At 41.5% G+C, this 20,724-nt stretch overlaps 1 protein-coding gene across 2 annotated transcripts in view; it reads right to left on the minus strand.

Moving 5' to 3' along the window:
- LOC136621640 (dimethylaniline monooxygenase [N-oxide-forming] 2-like) overlaps window positions 1-20,724 on the minus strand; it is a 63,277-nt gene continuing 42,553 nt past the window's right edge. For both annotated transcript variants that reach the window (XM_066597278.1, XM_066597279.1), the window contains exons 3-9: window positions 15,949-16,137; window positions 10,974-11,136; window positions 8,534-8,676; window positions 7,520-7,716; window positions 4,530-4,885; window positions 4,358-4,430; window positions 1-715 (exon numbers count right to left, since the gene is read on the minus strand). In XM_066597278.1, the coding sequence (XP_066453375.1) occupies window positions 370-715; window positions 4,358-4,430; window positions 4,530-4,885; window positions 7,520-7,716; window positions 8,534-8,676; window positions 10,974-11,136; window positions 15,949-16,137 (1,467 nt within the window). In that variant the 3' untranslated portion in view covers window positions 1-369. The remainder of the gene's footprint in view (window positions 716-4,357; window positions 4,431-4,529; window positions 4,886-7,519; window positions 7,717-8,533; window positions 8,677-10,973; window positions 11,137-15,948; window positions 16,138-20,724) is intronic.

The raw sequence follows: 20,724 nt of genomic DNA on the forward strand, positions 1-20,724 counted from the left end.
ATGTAAAATTTATTGTAAGAAAAGCCTTTATTAAATAATTACAGAAATAATTGTTAACCTCCTATAATCCCATTATTAGCATGTATGTAGTTTTTTTTTTTTAATAATACCATAGAATGAGATATAAAACATCACACATGTAATGGTGTGTTGAGAGGAAGCATACATAGCATATAATTCACCATAATAATGTACGACTATTCTACTTATCAAAATTCAATGGAAATCTGTTAGAATAGAACTGACACAAGTGTGAAGAGAGCCTAAGATATATAAATGGGTGTTATACAATAATGGAAAAAAATTCTAAATTGTATTATATAGATGATGACAAGTTCTCAGTAAACCTGAACTGTATGTTGTTACATATTACCATCTTAGAATAATGGCTAAAAGCAGAATGCCAAAGCAAAGTATCCAAAATATAAGTGATTCCAAATGAGATTTAGGATTTTGCTTTGGCACCCTTGTTCTTAGGGGCTTCTCAATTCGATCCCATTGGGTTAAAATTGCTTCTCGTGCTCCATCCCATTTTCCCGGACCAGTCAGACGGAATTGATAGGGATTGCAGGGCCCAAAGACAACCTTCCATGCCAAAACTGGGTCTGTTAGGAATAGCTTCCATATGTTTAGCTCCACTCCTATATCTGCAGAGAGATCATCCATGTACCCAATGTAATTTGCACGACGGAAATTATTTTCAGCTGTTGCAAACCTTATTGTGTAAAGAAAAGTAATAAAATGTATTAAATACTAATAGAGATCATATCAATATAATTCTAAAACCTTTAAAAATGTATACAGTTTGCATTTATATGTTTACATATCAACAATTTAGGAAAACCATTTACTAAGATCTTTCTAGGAAATACAGAGTTAAAAGGGGTATTCTCATTATTGGCAGGTAGTAAATGTCTAATTGCTGGAAACCAAGCTCTTGCATCCCAACAAATGATAACAGGGTCCCATGACCCCCATTCATCCCCACTGCATTCCCCACAGTGTGTAGGAACCTGTATGGAGCAGCAGCCAATCATTTTGTTTTACTGCTCCATTTAACTCTGTAGAACTGACAGAGATCCCCAAGCACTGTACTTGGCTTCTCTTTCAGCAGTCCCATAGAATTGAATGAAGTGGCAGCATGCATGGCCGGGCATTGCTCCATTGAAGCTCTTCCTCATTGCAAAGGACGGAGTGAGGGAAAAAAGGGGACATGGCATCTCTGTTCTTATGATTGTGAAGGCCCCAGCAGTGTATCCCACAGCAATCATACATTTATCACCTATTGATGAGTGATATCAATTCTTAGTATACCCCTTTAAGATTGGGGGCCACCCGTTCAGAACACCCATCTATTAACCAGATGGAGAGCTGCTTCAAAGAATGTTTCTTTGAAGAACTTGTTGATGTATTACATAAACAGTGCATTGATTTCATTAGACCCTGCATAATGCTGGATTTGCTGGGTTCCACCAGAGATTGTTGCTAATTACTGGGGGTCCCAGTAGAAGGACACCCTGTGATCAACTTATCATCAATGGATGCTTTTAACAAAAAGAGATTGTCTATAGAGAAAAAAAAAACAACAACTTAATTTAATATTGTTTTGTATTTAACATAACAGTCTAGCTGCAAAACATTTGTAGGTTGGGCATAGTAACTTGTTCCAGTAACCATTTGGTATTTGATTACTAAATTGACTCTAATCCTTATATTGTCCATAATATTACAATGAAAGTCGAAGGGGTTGTATCAAAATCACCTTTTATCACCTTAGGATAGGTGATAAAAGTCTAATCGGTGAAGGTTGCACTGCTGAGAACTCCACTGATCCCGAGAATGTGGATCCTGTGTCTCCCTCTGCTCTCTATGGACTCTTGTTCTTAGGATTGATGGGGGTTTCAGCAGTGAGACCACCACCAGTCAGACTTTTATCATCTATCCTATGGAGAGGTGATAAGAGGTGATTTTGGTACAATCCCTTTAAAGCCTTCCTATTCTTATATAAATAAGTAAAATCCTACCTAAGGCAGCTGTAGTTGTATATTAGCTGTAGTGGAGCCAGAAATTATGTGTTTAAGCTGTATATGGTAGGTATTTCCTATGGCGTCTTCCTTTCCTGCTGCTGATTTCTGTAAATACACTTTTCTCTTTCCATGTTCTCCTTCGTTCTGGTCGTATTTTTGTTTTACGCTAGATGGATCTTGGGGGGCTGAATAGGTTTTGTCGAGGGGAATAGAGAACTACAGCTTACGCTACATATTACTGCTGTGTGAGCCAGCTAATCACCACTTATGGCAGCGATTTTGGACTGTGCATGACCGCGTATCTCTCGCAAACGCTATCCTGTGCAGTCTTCCTGGTTTCATTTTGTCTTTTGATTTCCCGCTCTGTCGCTTAGCGACATTGCATATAAAAACTGCACATACACAAAGTAATTGCATATGTACAGCGTTTTATAGGCGCCTTTAGAGAATAGGGCTATATTGCACATAATACGCGTGTACATTATATGCAATTTAAATACGCTCATGTGAATTAGGCCTTAGGTAAGGTAATGAAAATGTCATTTTCCCTTAAAAAGATCTAATACAAAGTTTAACACTTTCATGACCTAGGTTAAGTGATGTTCTTGTGTCCAGGTCACATTCTGCACTTAGACTTTCAAAAAACCATAACACATTTATTATTCTGGGACGTATCTACATGGGGGTTTGTATTTTCCGGGACAAGTTGTATTTTTTAATGGTAATATTTAACCTACCATATAATGTATTGCGAGACTTTTAAAAATGTGAAACATGAAAAAAATGAGTGAAATATAAAAAAAATGAAATTGCACCATTTGGGAGAATGGAGGTAATTTTACAATGTTCATGGTAAAATTGGCATGTCTTTACTCTGTGGGTCAGTACCATTACAGCGATACCAAATTTATATAGTTTTTTTCTGTAATATTATTATTAAAAAAAAAAAATACTGTTAAGAAAAAAAGAATAGCTTTTTGTCGCCATTTTCGACCACCATAACGTTTTCATTTTTTTTCCCGGTAGGTCTGTGTGAGCACTATTTTTCTGCAAGGCGATTTCCAGTTTGTATTAGTACTAGAGATGAGCGAGTATACTCGCTAAAGGCAATTGCTCGAGCGAGCATTGCCCTTAGCGAGTACCTGCCCGCTCGAGGCAAAAGGCTCGGGAGCCGGCGGCGGGCAGGGAGCTGCGGGGGAGAGCGGGGCGGAATGGAGGGGAGATCTCTCTCTCCTTCTCTCCCCCCCGCTCCCTCCTGCTGACTGCCGCTACTCACCGCTCCCCCGCGCCGACACCCGAACCTTTCGTCTCCAGCGGGCAGTTACTCGCTAAAGGCAATGCTCGCTCGAGCAATTGCCTTTAGCGAGTATACTCGCTCATCTCTAATTAGTACCATTTTGGGAACATATGACTTTTAAATTGCGTTGTATTCAGTTTTATCTTGGAGACAGAGTAACCAAATAGACAAAAAACGCAAACTCTGGTGGAGTTAACCATGTGGGATTAATAATGGGATATTTAAACAAACTGTGTTTTATGGATGTAGTGATAACTAACAAATTTTAGATGTAAAACATTTTTTTTTTATTTTTTCATCCAATGAATGGGAAATGTTTTTGTTTTCGTTTTTACTACTTTTTACCATGGTATTGCATTATATATACCTTGTTCGAACAAGCTGCCTATTAAAGATCTGCTAGGGAAATACATGTCAGCCATGGAGATCTTCAGAAGGCCCCCAGGCTGTCACGACACCTAGCCGGCACCCGACTGATTTTATAGAGGGGATCGTTTGGGACATTTAAATCCCAATCGCTCTAGTCATTTAAGTGCTTCTGTCAGTTATCTCTGATCGCGGCTGTTGCAGGCAGCCAATACCCATCATGTATGGAGTATATTCGTTTCCTGAGCCTACTTCATACACAGCATATTCTGGACAGCTATATAAGTGCTAACTGCACAAGGTATGTGCAGTTAGTATGTGAATAGTCATATTATGTCATTGAGGGGTTAATGCGTTCCCATTAACTAATGATAAAAAATATAAAATGAGATAGTAACATAGTATTTTAGGCTGAAAATCGACTTGTGTCCTTGCAGTTCAGCCTATTAACTCCCCAACCTTCTTGTTGATCCAGAGGAAGCCTAACTTTAAACAGGCAAACACATTTATCTCCTGCAGTGAAATCTGCCCTAACTACAAAAATCTCCAATTTGTTTTGGAGTTCCAGAGCGTGGTAAACCCAGACAAACCATGACGATTACCAGATCTATATTTACAATGAGCCATTTGATGAAATAATTAATAAAAATTCTGATTTTCAACTTACCATTTTTTTCTGAGCTGTTCATCCTTTAGCATTTCTTTTTTTATTCCTTCAGTGTCTGGAAGTTTGTGTAATCCTAAAAATAAAATAATTTTGAAAGGATTAAATTAATGTTGGTCATGACTTTCTTCCTTTACTATGGCATTTCCTTGAATATGGTTTCACAATTCCTTACCCTTGAAAAGTTTAGTGGCCCATCGAGACTGAAGTTCAGCGACCACCATTGTTGGTCCAATTGGAAGGATAAATGCAATGAATGCTATTGTGGGCTTTTCGATTCCCAGAGGGATTATCTTTTTGTAAAAAGATCCTTTGTTTTCATCCTTTTTAACAATCGATTCATCCAGAAAAGGAAAACTATAATCATAGCCTGTGGCAAGCAAAACGATATCAAGATTGTCCACAACAGAACCATCTGCAAAATGGACTGAGTTCTCAAGGAACCGGCTCACGTGTGGCTTGACCATAATTGATCCTGACAAAATACGGCTTGCAAGTTCCTCATTCACCAAAGGTTCTTTCCACGCAGACCTATGATTACAAATGTTATCAATAATCATTTCAAATAAGGAACATAGGATGTAGCTAGAGTTGACATGACTGGCTTATCGCAGTAACTTAATTTACAGTATTTTAGTACATTGTACTTGAGTTATAACAAGTTGTATGTCAAGTTAACTTTTACAACATCTATACAGTACAACAGTCAGATATTCAGTACAGCAAAATACTCCATGTTTGAAATACCGGTAGTTGCCCAAGAATTAACAGTTTTTTGTTGTTGTTACTTCTGTTACATATGAGCTTAAAATGCGCAATATACAGCCCTGTATTCTCACTTCTAAATTGGCAAAACCATTCATTGAGTGGGTCTTTCTACATAGACATAGGATTTGGTCTCACAGCGGAATAAAATAATAATCTTTATTTGTATAGCGCCAACTTATTGGGTAACGCTTTTAAGGCACATGGGGAACACTGATAATATGGAAATTACAGAAATTACAAAGGTACACATGGTATTCAATTATTTAGAAACAGAGGGGGTGAGGTTGAAAATGGAAGGTACAGGAGCAGGTAGTGGAGCAAGGGGGAACACAGCAATGTAACGATAACATGTGATATACAGTTTTTAGGACACAAACTGTGTGGGGGTAGTACAGGATGTATGAGGCAGGAAGAGTACATGATAGAGAAAAGTGAAAAGCCATTGGGAGGGGCATGGGGCATATTGTGGGGGTGAGGAACTTGATCATGTGATTTCGTATGCTTCTTTAACCCATTCCCGCTGCAGGGCGTAAGTTTACGTCCTGGCAGCGGGGTACTTCCCGCAACAGGGCGTAAACTTACGTCCTGGGGATATCGCGGGATCACATATGACCCCGCGCTATCCCGCAGCAGGAGTCGGCTGTCAGTCACAGCCGGCGTCCCGCTGCAACAGCAGGGGGGCATCGGAGATGTGCCCCCCACTGTTAACCCCTTCTCTGCCGCGATCTAAGTAGATCGCGGCAGGGAAAGAGTTCACAGAGGGAGCGCACTCCCTCTGTGTCTCCGGCCGGCTCTCGCGATGTTATCGCGAGAGCCCGGCCTGTCACCATAGTAACAGGACGCCAGACACTGGCGTCCTGTGTTACCAGTGCCTGAGATAGCTGTATAAGCGATAAGGCATGGCAGGGCAGTAGCTCTGCCATGCCTTATGACAGCGATCATCAGGGCAGTAGTCAAAGTCCCCCAGGGGGACACAAATGTTGTAAAAAAAAAACAGATTAAAAAAATGAATTAAAAAAATGTAAAAAAAAAAAAGAGTAAAAAAAACATTTTTTAATAATTTTTCTCAGATTAGCATAAAAAGGTAAAAAAAAAAACCCACATATTTGGTATTCTCGCGTCTGTAACGACGTGTACAATAAGATGCACATACTTTTGACTGTGCACGGAAAAAAACAAAAAAAAAACGCTAAAAAACTGAGGCAAAATGCTATTTTTTAGCACTATTACACAGACAATAATACAGTATTGACAAATATTGCCTGGTTTTAAATACAGAAAAAAAACCCATTTTTTTTCTGCATTTGGCTTGCAAACAGGTTGATCTAACTAATTCTGGTGTGCTAAATTCACTAGAAGAATCAGATTCTGTCTATTAAGTCACATTTCTTATACATAGCAGTATTACATAGACAATAATACACTATTGCCAAATATTGTCTGGTTTTAAATACAAAAAGAATAACAATCAGAACTCAATAATATTTTTCTGGTAATGTATTTGTGAATGAAACTCAAAAAATACTGATATGCTGAGGTAAGAATGAAGAGAAGCGCTTCATGCAGATTACAACACTAAACAGCAATACAGATAGGCACATGTCAGTAACTCATCTACATTGTTCTTCCATATAGTGACGATTTTTAAAACTTCATCCACTGTGTATTACATTCAAATAAAGAGTTTAGCTTAGTCACTGATTTGATTTTATATAAATAATTCACCAGAAAATGAGCGCAAACGAAAAACCTTTTTTTTTTTAAATTGAAAAAAATCTAAATTACATAAAAACCTAACATGATACATCATTTTTAAATGTAAATTCAGATTCTACACCTAAAAATCCATAAGAATTGATATTTCGCACACCAGATGCAAAAATGCTGTTGATCAGTGTTATTTGACCAGTCATGTTATAGTGACTTGATTTTAACGAGCTCTAAATGTATATACCACCATGTTTTATTCTCCCTGTTCTCTCTGCTTTGTTTATATATATATATCTATATATCTCCCACCTTGTCTCTCTTTTTGTCTGATTTTATACAGGAATGTCGATAGATTGGCCTGATCAAGGAGCGTCCTAAACTCTGGAATGTGTTGCATGCCATATCTTTGGACTCTCCCCCCCCCCCCCCCCCTTGTCGCCTGTGCTTTGTTTGAAACATGAAATTCAAAAACTCTTCTTTTGCCTGAGTACAGCCTTTTTGGTGGGGTCTCCATGAGAGAGACCTCCCACAGCAGCAAGTACACCTTTCTAAATTTGCCTGCTCTTTACCCTATGAGCACCAGATCCTCTTTGCATAAGATTTGTTACATACATAATCTCTTACATAATCTGAACATAGAACAAAACATAATCATAGAACAAAACATAATCATGTTCGTTAATTTACCCCTCTGGCTCTATGTTGAACAATCCATGGTCAAATGGAGCATTCAAGGCTTTCTTTTGCATCCATCGAGACACTGCTGGTGGCAGTATTGCGCTGATCCAGTTGTTGTAACGACTTAAGAAGCCCAAATCATTAGGAAGTCCTCGTTTTCCACAGCGCGGAAAAACCCAAACCCCTTGTCTAGAGCTAAGATATACCTGCAAACAATAAATACATCAACGAGATTGAATATAGGTGTGTTAACTAAATTATGAACTACTGTATGAGTAATAGTGCAATATCCAACTTTTAATCCTTAGTGTGCTCTTCATAACACAAATGCATCAAGTCAACTTATAGGAGGTGAATGCCTTCTACCTTAAGAATATCAGTGGGCCGCTGTTCCCTTATATAAGCAGGAAAAAATGAAAAGGGTGCTGGGAGGTGATTGGTCCATTTATGTTACGCAGGTAAGAGGAGGATAGGGATGGATCAAGGAAGGTAGTCAAAGTACCATCATTACAGCAGGCACCATCTGCTGTAGGGGTATGTTTTCTCCGTAAATGTGCTGAGCTTATTGAGTCTCTTCCATCATACATACTGGCTTAGACAATGTCTACAGCAGATGATCAAAAGATAGGCAGAATAGAAGGTCTTTCAAAACTGAAATATGATAGCAGTAATGTGAGTTCCATAAAGGCAGTAATAGTGCATATTAATATGGGCCACATGATGAAGGTAAGATTATAATCACATGATTGGAGTACATAGTGTGAGACACATCGAAAAGTGGTGGATCATTTATGGTCCTGCTCCCTATGTTCTCTGCTCATCAGCTGCAAAAGCTTTGAGGGAGTCTTACTGACATTCAACACTCAGGCAATTCAAATCTCATGTCTATTACCTGTTTAAACTCCAATCTTATTTTAGGCTAATACTAAACCAGTCCAGCTCACTGAAGGGAGATGCAATGCAGGTCCTTTGCCATGCAGCTTTGCTGTCATAATTAGTTTCTTATAGTGGAGTGCAATGTACCTGTGATGCTCTTGTGCACAATTCAGTAGAGATATCCACTCCAGTGTTACCCATTCCAATTATCAATACTCGTTTTCCATCAAAACCAATGGGCCTTTTGTATTCTTGACAATGGATTATTTGACCTTTAAACTTTTCAATATCTTAAAAGAAATAAAGCAAATGGGTAAATTGGAAATTATATTCATATTAAACAAAATAATCATTTCCAACATGCATAGACCAAGACTAGTGAGCATTGCTTAGGGAAAACTTGGACTTATCCACAATTCAATGCTGGATTTTGGAATAAACTATCCATTAAAAAATAATTTCATAATGTTGAAATATTAACGAAAAGAATTTACCGTTGGGATAAATTCAATGAAGTGTGAAAAGTTTAAGCAAATGACAACCTTTGAGCTGAAATTGTCAGACGCATGTATAGCTGCAGCAGCAGAAGCTTAGCTATAGGATCACGGGCTAAGATGCAAAAGTTCAGCTTGCATGTTTTCTGTCCTTCTCACCTACTTCAAAACCAAAATCTCACTCTTTATACATTTATATACTTATGTGAATGTATGTCTTCAATTTCATATGGAGGCCTAAAGAGATTTTTTTTTGCCTGATTCTTTACAAATCTGTCAGTAAAAATGATGAATTCTCCATCATGTGGAAAATAATGGAAAGAATAATACTAGAGATGAGCGAGCGTACTCGTCCAAGCTTGATGCTCGTTCGAGTATTAGGGTACTCGAGATGCTCGTTACTCGAGACGAGCACCACGCGGTGTTAGAGTCACTTCCATTTTCTTCCCAGAAAATTTTGCGCCGTTTTCTGGCCAATAGAAACACAGGGAAGGCATTACAACTTCCTCCTGTGAAGTTCCAGTCCTATCCCACCCCCCTGCAGTGAGTGGCTGGGGAGATCAGGTGACACCCGAGTATAGAAACTGGGGCTGGCCGCGGCTCGCCACAGATGCACGCTGAGAGACATTAGGGAAAGTGCCATCCTGCTGTAGCTGCTATAGGGAGAGTGTTAGGCTGTTATCTTCGTCTTCAAGAAACCCAACGGTCCTTCTTAGGGCCACATCTGACCGTGTGTAGTACTGTTGAGGCTGCTTTTAGCAGTTTTGCAAATTTTTTTTTTTTGTATATCGGGCGTGCAGACCATAGCGTCCTCAGTCTGCAGTCAATTTACTGAGTATAGGGGCAGTACTGGTGAGGCAGGGAAAGAGGTATACTGGCTATATAGGCAGTGGGTTTTTTCCCAAAAATTGGGAAAAAAATACTATATTTGGGCTGCCTGTGACCGTCTTCAGTTTACTGCGTGTCTGCTGGGGGTAGTAGTCGCTCATTAATACCCAGCCTTGCGCATAATTTTTTCTGGCTGCACTGGCCCTGCCAACCCTCTGCAGTGTGTGCCTCCGGTTCCTCCTCATCACAGAGGCAATTATAAATTGACAGGAGGGTGGTGTAGCTATGAAGTGAGCGTGTGGCATGGGGGCAGCTGAAGGCTGCGCAGGGACACTTTGGTGTGCGCTGTGGACACTGGGTCGTGTGGGGCGGTTGGGCAGCATGTAACCCAGCAGAAGTGGCAGCGGAGTGTCATGCAGGCAGTAAATTGTGCTTAGTTGGAGGTAGTGTGGTGCTTAGCTAAGGTGTGCCTTGCTAATGAGGGTTTTTCAGAAGTAAAAATTGTTGGGGGGGGGGGGCCCACTCTTGCCGCTATTGTGGCTTCATAGTGGGACCTGGGAACTTGAGATGCAGCCCAACATGTAGCCCCTCGCCTGCCCTATCTGTTTCTGTGTCGTTCCCATCACTTTCTTGAATTGCTCAGATTTTCACAAATGAAAACCTTAGCGAGCATCGGCGATATACAAAAATGCTCGGGTCGCCCATTGACTTCAATGGGGTTCGTTACTCGAAACGAACCCTCGAGCATCGCGGGAAGTTCGACTCGAGTAATGAGCACCCGAGCATTTTGGTGCTCGCTCATCTCTAAATAATACCTCTCTAATACAAAGCCATACATACCAGGAGTTCTAATGTGCTGTTTTTTTGTGGCTGTGATTTTTACAAAATTCCAGATCCAAAACATTAATCCAGACCACAAACCAGACCTGTAAATTCAGACACCAGACCCCCAAATTAATTCAGACCCAGATCAGACTCATTGATATATCCAGATCCTCAAATCAGATTCAAAGTCTCTGAACTAACATCAGTTTAGAGATATAAAATGTCCACACTACTTATCTATGAACTAATTAAAGGAGTTGTAACACCATATAAAGGTATCTCCTATCCACAGGATGGGGATTACTTTATGATTGTGGGGGTCTGACCTCTGTGTCTACCGCTGATTCAATTTCAACATGCTGTGGCATACTATACCAGACCAAAAGATTTCTACATTAGGTACAAAAATGCTAAAGTAAAAGCAACTATTTTATAGCTACCTGGAAGGGTGTTCATGGCTGCTACAGGTTGTGCATGCTGACCTGTACAAACCATAACTGCATCAAAGATGTCGGTCTTCTTTTCTCCGTTGCTTTCTGTAGTAACTAACCACTGACCAGTGACTGGGAAGTCAGAATGCTTCTCTACTCGGCAAACAGTTGTCTAAGTCCAAGAAGTCACAGACAAATATAAGGAACATAATTGAGATAATATCAATAGGAGAATTTTATGTACATTGTGCATAATACATAAAGGGCTGCAGTTATGATTCATATCACAGATTTAATATTTGTAGTGATTTTAGGAGATTGAAACATATTACAATGTGATATATTTTGCTCCACATATTAAGCCCCATTTAGACGGGATGAATCTTGGGCAAACAATGCCCGACACTCAACCCTGCACATACAGGCTCCCGTGCTCCTGCATGGGACTTAGTATCGCTGGCTTACAGTGGGGCGCAGGAGCAGATATCACCTCTCTCCCTTCATTGAACATAGTGTTCGTTCAATACTGAAGGCTGATATTTACACCACTGTCATAGTTAAACTCATCGCTCATTGTTTATGCTGCATCCGTGAGGGGAGCTGAAACTAACTTTTTTTCGCTTTTTGTTTACTTTCATGCAATTAGTGTTATGCATTGGATAGTGCCAATCACATGACCAGGGGCTGGATATCCCGGCCCCCAATGACAGCTCCAGGTTGTCTGCTACCTCCATCAGCTGTCAGCATGGAGCGGTCACATCCTCAACACATGTGGCTTTAATCCTCAGAGGAAGCATGTTTTTACAGCCCTGAGGATTAAAGCCCACTTAGCTAGGTTGTAAAAAGGCAATGGGGCCGTCACTAAGGGGTTATACAAATACTGTGTGACCTGTAATTCTTTGAGCAGCTGGAATACTTAAAATTAATTTGGAACAGCAAAAATACACATTTGCTAACAGAGTGCTAACATAGCAGATACAGCAAAGTGAGAGTTTTATGTGGTGATCTCAGGTCAATATTTGTAATCTGTGGTTTACCGTAAGTCTGCGGGTAAAGTTAGCAATGTTTTTGTTTTACAGTAGAAACATTGCTTCAGGTAAAGTAGTAGTCCAAAAAGCAGTTTTACAGATAACACAAATACAAAAGACAACAGAATCAGCCCTATTAGGTCTGGAAAATTAAATGATTGTCAATTAAAAGTTAGTCATGGTTTCCTTTTTTTTAGGCGCTACTACATGAGCAAGGGTGTCTAATCTAGTAAAGTAGTCTGTGGGAGACACAATATCTGATACTCTGGACTCTTAGTGGATATCTATGGTGGGTAATCCAGCTGCTAATCAGACTGAGTAATGGCATAGCATGACCCACCTCGCAAAGTACCATCATATATCTGTGGACCCTCCTATCCTCCGTAGAGACCCAATGTGAATGCCAGCCCAATGGATACTAACTAGGCATGATGTTCACAAATGGGTTCCAATATTATGTGAAAGACTATACCTATGGTGGGTGATCTGATTACTAGCCAAACTGACTTAGGATAGCCCACCTATAGTATGCCTTGCGTCAATGGATTTATTTTGAATCATTAGTGGAAAACCAAACTGAGTGCCGACCAAAGATGGATACTGACTGTGCGTAACAGTCACAAATGGGTTCCAATGGGTTATAAATAGAGATGAGCGAGCATACTCGTCCGAGCTTGATGCTCGTTCGAGCATTGGGGTACTCGAGATGCTCGTTACTCGAGACGAGCACCACGCGGTGTTTGAGTCACTTCCATTTTCTTCCCAGAAAATTTTGAGCCGTTTTCTGGCCAATAGAAACACAGGGAAGGCATTACAACTTCCTCCTGTGAAGTTCCAGCCCTATCCCACCCCTCTGCAGTGAGTGGCTGGGGAGATCAGGTGACACCCGATTATATAAACTGGGGCCGGCCGCGACTCGCCACAGATGCACGCTGAGAGACATTAGGGAAAGTGCCATCCTGCTGTAGCTGCTATAGGGAGAGTGTTAGGCTGTTCTCTTCGTCTTCAAGAACCCCAACGGCCCTTCTTAGGGCCACATCTGACCGTGTGCAGTACTGTTGAGGCTGCTTTTAGCAGTTTTGCACATTTTTTTTTTGTATATCGGGCGTGCAGACCATAGCATCCTCAGTCTGCAGTCATTTTACTGAGTATAGGGGCAGTACTGGTGAGGCAGGGACAGTGGTACAGAGAAAGATATACTGGCTATATAGGCAGTGGGCTTTTTCAAAAAAAAATTGGAAAAAACAAATATTTGGGCTGCCTATGACCGTGTTCAGTTTACTGCGTGTCTGCTGGGGGTAGTAGTCGCTCACAATTACCCAGCTAGGTGTTACTGCAGCCTTGCGCTTAATTTTTTTCTGGCTGCACTGTGCTTTCAATAACCACAGTCATCCTCCAACAGGGAAATCCATATACAGGCTATATAGGCAGTGGGCTTTTTCCCAAAAATTGCAAAAAAAAATACTATATTTGGGCTGCCTGTGACCGGTTTCAGTTTACTGCGTGTCTGCTGGGGGTAGCAGTCGCTCATTATTACCCAGCTAAGCGTTACAGCAGGCTTGCGCATAATTGTTTCCTGGCTCTGCTGTGTCCGTTACATGATCGCCGTCATCCCCAGAGGGAAACAGTATACATATATACGCTGCATACGGGGTCTGTCTGTTTTTTTTACCTCAGCATTTTTAAAAAATTGAAGCAAAATACTTAAGGCCTACCACTGGCCTTTGGCCACTTGACTGGTTCTTCGCTGTGAATTCCAGTAGCTCAGTCATACGCACCTAGGATTTCACTACAGGCTTGCGCATAATTGTTTCCTGGCTCTGCTGTGTCCGTTACATGATCGCCGTCATCCGGCCAGAGGGAAAGCGTATACAATATATACGCTGCATACGGTGTCTGTCTGGTGTTTCAGCTCACCATTTTAAAAAAATTGAAGCAAAATACTTAAGGCCTACCACTGGCCTTTGGCCACTTGACTGGTTCTGCCCTGTGAATTCCAGCAGCTCAGTCATACGCACCTAGGTCAGACTACAGGCTTGCGCATAATTGTTTCCTGGCTCTGCTGTGCGTTCTGTAAGCGAAGTTAGCCTCCAACCACAGGCCAAAAAGCGGCACATTTAATTACAGCATTCTGTTTCTGCTCTACTCGTAATACACCATGCTGAGGGGTAGGGGTAGGTCCCTGATATGTTACTAGGGCCTGTCTAGACTGCTACTACTACTGAAATGGAACTAATACTGTGCTCCCCCTATACTGCTGCTTTGGAATTGTTACTGGGGCCTGTCTTGACTGCTACCGTTACTGAAATGGGCGGTTGGGCAGCATGTTACCCAGGAGAAGTGGCAGTGGAGTGTCATGCAGGCAGTGATTGTGCTTTGTTGGAGGTAGTGTGGTGCTTAGCTAAGGTATGCCTTGCTAATGAGGGTTTTTCATAAGAAAAAATTGTTGGGGGGGGCACTCTTGCCGCTATTGTGGCTTCATAGTGGGACCTGGGAACTTGAGATGCAGCCCAACATGTAGCCCCTCGCCTGCCCTATCCGTTTCTGTGTCGTTCCCATCACTTTCTTGAATTTCCCAGAGTTTCACAAATGAAAACCTTAGCGGAGCATAGGTCCCATACAAAAATGCTCAGGTCGCCCATTGACTTCAATGGGGTTCGTTACTCGAAACGAACCCTCGAGCATCGCAGGAAGTTCGACTCGAGTAATGAGCACCCGAGCATTTTGGTGCTCGCTCATCTCTAGTTATAAAAGATTCAGAATACCACCATGTATCCATGGACTTAATCTAAATCCTCAGTGGAAAATCAAAGTGAATAGCAGCCAAAATAGATGCTGACTGTGTGTAACACCCAAAAATGGATTCCAGTGCATTAAAGAGGACTCTTTAAAATGCTTAAAAATACTCTTTTTTATCAAGAGTCTAAAGCTAGGTAGAGAAGATAGTGCTATATGTTCTATTAGTTGGCAGGATACACTAAATCTAAATAAGTCAATCTTTATGCAATAACATCTGGCTGAATAGACTAGAGTTTCATAGAGAATTCTAACTGCCCTGACTACTTGCATCAGGAAGCACCAAACCCTAATATGCCATTCTTCGTGCCCTAATATCTGGCTGAATAGACTAGAGTTTGGAAGAGAATTCTAACTGCCCTGATAACTAGGGTATTCTGAATCTGGTGACTTGTTTTTCGCTGAAGGGTCCTCTCTAGGGATGAGCGAGTATACTCGCTAAAGCACTACTCATTCGAGTAATGTGCTTTAGCTGAGTATTTCCCTGCTATTCCCTGAAGATTCGGGAGCCGCCGCGGCTGACAGGTGAGTTGCGGCAGGGAGCAGGGGAGAGCGGGCGGGAGAGAGGGAGAGAGAGATCTCCCCTCCGTTCCTCCCCGCTCTCCCCTGCAGCTCCCCGCCCCGGCCCCCAAATCTTCAGGGACGAGCAGGGAGATACTCGGCTAAGGCACATTACTCGAGCGAGTATACTCGCTCATCCCTAATCCTCTCCTAAGTGTAGCATCATTTTTGATGGTAAGAATCCCTGTTATAAGGAAATATCAGAGTGAGGAGTCCATACCAGGGCTCCCCTCTCATCAATGTTGTATATTTATCTGGCAATAATTGCCAAATTGGTCTAATTTTAATCTAAGTCAATAAAGTTTATTTTTTCATTTTATTCTGTTAAGAAATTTTCGAAGCAACTAGGATTTTTCATGACTTTAAGAGAAAAATTATATATTAGAAGCAAAACTGTATCTAAATATATGTAGCAAATGTATGTACAGCAAACTATACATATCTTTAGAAGCAAAGGTACTACATTAAAAAAAAGGAAAATTAGATTTGAAATGCAATTTATTTTAATTTACTTCACTTCATGTAATAATACATTTATTGTGCTGTGTTTAATAATTGACCTTACTAGAATTAGCATGTGAAATCTAAACCATTCTTACCTTAAATTTTATGTATTGCAACAGTTTAAAATGCTCTGCGTAGAGCTTGATGTATTCAAAGTATTTGTGATTTGGTAAAAAGTTAGGAAAATCATCCGGCATTGGAAAGTCACTAAGACACATTATTTCTTTGGAAACATTGGTGACCAAAGACTTGTAGATGCTGGCTCTTCCTTCTTCTACTTCATCCTGAAATAGTATTAAAACAAGGACAGAGCTCCAAGGTTAAAATATAAACAAAATCAGAATTCTTCAAACTGGAGGGAACTCACCTAGCATGACCAGTCCACCCATAATAGGCATGCGGCACACCTTAGTGCAAGCTCCACACATTAAGTCAATCAAATGGACCCCTCACTCAGGACATCCAATAAAGGAGCACATTAGCAGGGAGAAACCACCTTGGTTGTAAACATACAAGACCACAAGGAAAGTAATAAAACCTTCTGCTCCAAGGGTCAAACAGCCAGATCAGAATATTAGTATGGAATAAATAGAACTTTACTGTGTGTGGACACTTTTACTGTGTGGGGTACTAAAGATGGCACTTTTACTGTGTGGAGCACTTGTAAAGGACCTATTTCAGTTGCGAACATGAAAAATCTGAACTGTGGGCTGTGGTTTCTCGACATGCTACAGACTTCAGTTCCCAGCATGCCACAACAGTTTGGACTGTGCATGCTCAAAATGGGGTAAGCTTATTGGTGCCTGGGAGTCGTGGACAGAAAATAAAAGCCGTGGTGCTATGAGGAGAGAAAGGCAGCAGATATTCAGGTGTGGAGACTAAAAAGATTTTGGCAAGTGACTCAGCAAGTGAAAGCTGCTGGACATTTAACCCCTTGAGTGGCACGCCCGGAAAATTTCCGGGAGGAGCTCCACTGCTCATAGCAACATAGCCCGGAAGATTTCTGGACTATGTATCACTATGGGAGCTGCAGAGCACAATGTCACAAGCTGTGGTAATGTGCTCTGCCTGCACAGACCCAGAGAGAACAAAGCAAGGGCTTTGAAAAACCAGCAGAAGATATTGCCGATATGTCGGCAATCTCCTGCTTTGTTTACACGTTGCCATAGAGACTATCGGCTTGTCAGAAGCAAGCCGATGGTCTCTGTGGCAGGGAGAGCTGGTTGTTAGCTGTCAGAGGACAGCTAGGTACCAGCTCTTACAGCAGAGATCAGAGAAAACCTCCGATCTCTGCTGTGTTGACCCTTTACATGCGGCAGTCTAGGTGACTGCAGCATGTAAAGGGCTGTCACCATCGGACCCCTGGAATGTGATCAGGGGTCCTGATGGGTCCCTGTGGAAGTCCCCTAAAAGGGACAACAAAAAAAATGTAAAAAAAAAGTTAAAAAATTATTAAAAAAAAACTAATATAAACACTTGTCTCCCTTTACTTTGTAAAAAAATCAAAAATACAATCACACATGTGGTATCCATGCGTCGTAATGACCCAGAGAAGGAAGTTAATACATTATTTAACCCCTTAATGACATGGCCCCTTTTTTTCTTTTTTCCCCATTTCTTTTTTTCCTCCCCCCTGTTTAAAAAATCACAACTTGTCCCGCAAAAAACAAGCCCTTATATGGCCATGTCAATGGAAAAATGAAAAAGTTATGGCTCTTGAGACGCAACTGCAAAATTAGTTGAAATTCAATGATTAGACCATTTTAAAAAACCTGCCCTGGTGGGCACGACAGGGTGGAAGGAAACCTGCCACTCAAGGGGTTAAGGCAGGATTGTGCTAGAATATTAGGAGAAGGAGAAAGGAGGTTAACCCCCTGTCTGCAGTGGAAGCAGAGACGCCTATCCAGCAAGAAAAAAGCTGCTGTTGCTTTTGGGAACCCGAGAAGAGACAATTCGTCTGCAGGCCTCATCACGCCAACATAGTAACCGCCATCCAGGAAATTACTGTGCGGACATTTTGTCTATGCTACAAGAAGGGGTACCCCCAATCGTAAGTAATACTTTGTCTGCATTCACATCAGCGGTGTGCACACCCCAAGACTTTCAGGGAGTTTCAATGCAAATAACTAAGCCTTAAGCCATTACCACACATTTGGGACCATTTAGCAGGGAACCACAGTGGTAAATCTGGAGATTTCATCAGTTTACTTTCCGGTTTAACCCCTTAGTGACGGAGCTTTTTTGCTTTTTTCCATTTTGTTTTTTCCTACTCCCTTTTAAAAAATCGTAGCTCCTTAATTTATCCATCGACGTCGCTGTATGTGGGCTTGTTTTTTGCGGGACCAGTTGTATATTTCAAAGGCACTATTTATTGTACCATATAATTTACTGAAAAACTTTTAAAAATTCTTAGCAGAGAGCAATGGAAAAAAAACGACATTCCACCATCTTTCGGTGCGTCCTGTTTCTACAGCACACAAATTGCAACAAAAACGACCTGATATTTTTATTCTATGGGTCAGTATGATTACTATGATACCAAACTTATATATTTTTTTTTTTTGTTGTAGTACTTTTATTTTTTTTTTTAAGATATTTAATTTTTTTCAATTATTTTCTGCGGTCATTTTGTGCGCGCAATACCTTTTTTATTTTTCCATCGACGTAGTCCAGCAATGGCTCATTTTTTGCGGGATGTCCTGAAGTTTCCGATACCATCAATTTGGAATGCATACGACTTTTTGATCGCTTTTTATTGCGTTTTTTCTGGGAGACAGTAACTAAAAAAGTGTATTTCCGGGTCTTTTTTTTTTTTTCAGACAACGTTCACCGTGCAGGAAAAATAATGCACTACTTTGATAGATCGGACTTTTACGGACGCGGTGATATCAAATACATTTTTATTTTATAATTTAGATTTTTTTAATAATGGATATGGCAAAAGGGGGGTGATTTAAACTTTTATAACTTTTTTTTTAACAATTAAAAAACCTTTATTGATTATTTTTTTTACATTACTTTGAAGTCCCCCTGGGGGACTTTAACATGCGATGCTTTGATCGATCCTGCAGTATGACGTAATGCTATAGCATTACATCATACTGCTTTTTTACAGGCAGTCTTTCAAGCCACCCTGTGTGGATGGCTTGATAGGCAGTCTGTTAAGGCAGCCCTGGGGCCATTCATTAGGCCCCTGGCTGCCATGACACCTGCACGGCTCCCCCGATCTCACCGCGGGGGGGCCGTGCGGGACCCCGAACAGCGTTTGGGGGATTTAAATGCCGCTGTCAGAATTGACAGCGGCATTTAAAGGGTTAATAGCCGCGATCGGCCGAGCACAGCTATTGCCTGCGGGTGTCAGCTGTAATAAACAGCTGATGCCCGCGTTGTATGGAGGGAGATAGCGCCGCTACCTCCCTCCATACACGTCCTGCAACAGCAGGACGTAGTTTACGATAGGGCTGTCACTAAGGGGTTAAACTAACTACGTTCTTGAGTTAAGTGTCATATGAAATTGTATTATTGCAATTTTCCCTGTATTTACCATGATTTCACTCCCTATTGCACAGTACTTATAATGAAAAGTGAATTAATTCCAAAATTGTACATTTTACCTCCATTCACTCCATCATACCGAGAACCGCATCCTAGTCTGCGACATTCTTCACACTAGTACTGACTGGGGCACTATCTGGTATTATTGTTTTCAGGAGTGTGATCTGTGTAGCACTGTTTTTTTGTGGACAAGTAGAGACATGACACCAAATTATCTGAAGTATAGTGTCACAACTTTCAGGGTTAAACCTCTCCCTTCTGCTGTAGGCTGGCTGGGTTATTGCCAGCTTAGTTAGCTAATCAGTAACTTTCTAGGAGTTGTTTAGTTGATGAAATGACGGATGGTTGACAGCCAATCAGTAATGTTCATAGGGTACTTAAACTGACCCCTCCTTGCAGAGGGCGCCAGTTATACTTCTTGTGCACTGGTTAGATCAGATGTGCAGTGACTGTCCTGTGTGCTGGTCTTGTTAGGTTGTGTGTCTCTGTGCCTTGTAGTTCCATGTCCATTTGTATCTCTTTACCCTGTGTTCTGTTCTCTGTGTTTGTGTTGTACTTTGTGTTTTGCTCTGTGCCATGATTCCTCTCTGTGCTTAGACCTTGCCTCGTTCAAGCCATAGGGTCGTCCTTTTGAAGATAGGTCTAATTAGTGAGGATAGGGGTGCTCTATCCCATTTACTATCTGATCATGCATCTAGACACCACTTGCTCCTTGTATAAATGTCTTCCAGTCTGCCCCTGGTTCTCCGCTCCCTATTGTTAGCCATTGTTTAATTGGAAGATCTGAACAAATGTGACATACAGTTTCTAGGAGCAATGTGCCACATGGTAGGTACAGTATTAGGGTGCATTCACACGAACGTATATCGGCTCGGTTTTCACGCCGAGCCGATATACGTGGTCCTCATGTGCAGGGGGGGGGGGAGGCTGGAAGAGCCCAGGAGCAGGAACTGAGCTCCCGCCCCCTCTCTGCCTCCTCTCCACCCCTCTGCACTATTTGCAATGGGGAGAGGCGGAACGGGGGGTGGGGCTAATTCCCGCAACTTAGCCCCACCCCCGTTCCGCCTCCTTTCATTGCAAATAGTGCAGAGGGGCGGAGAGGAGGCAGAGAGGGGGTGGGAGCTCAGTTCCTGCCCCTGGGCTCTTCCAGCCTCCCCCCCCTGCACATGAGGACAACGTATATCGGCTCGGCGTGAAAACCGAGCCGATATACGTTCGTGTGAATGCACCCTTAAGGGTAAATACGGCAGCAACAGACGGTATTGAAGTTAACAGCAGAATAGGGAGTTTGGGAGAACTGTAGGTTCGGAAAAGGT

This window comes from Eleutherodactylus coqui, chromosome 3, assembly GCF_035609145.1.
Source record: "Eleutherodactylus coqui strain aEleCoq1 chromosome 3, aEleCoq1.hap1, whole genome shotgun sequence".
Lineage (NCBI taxonomy): Eukaryota > Metazoa > Chordata > Amphibia > Anura > Eleutherodactylidae > Eleutherodactylus > Eleutherodactylus coqui.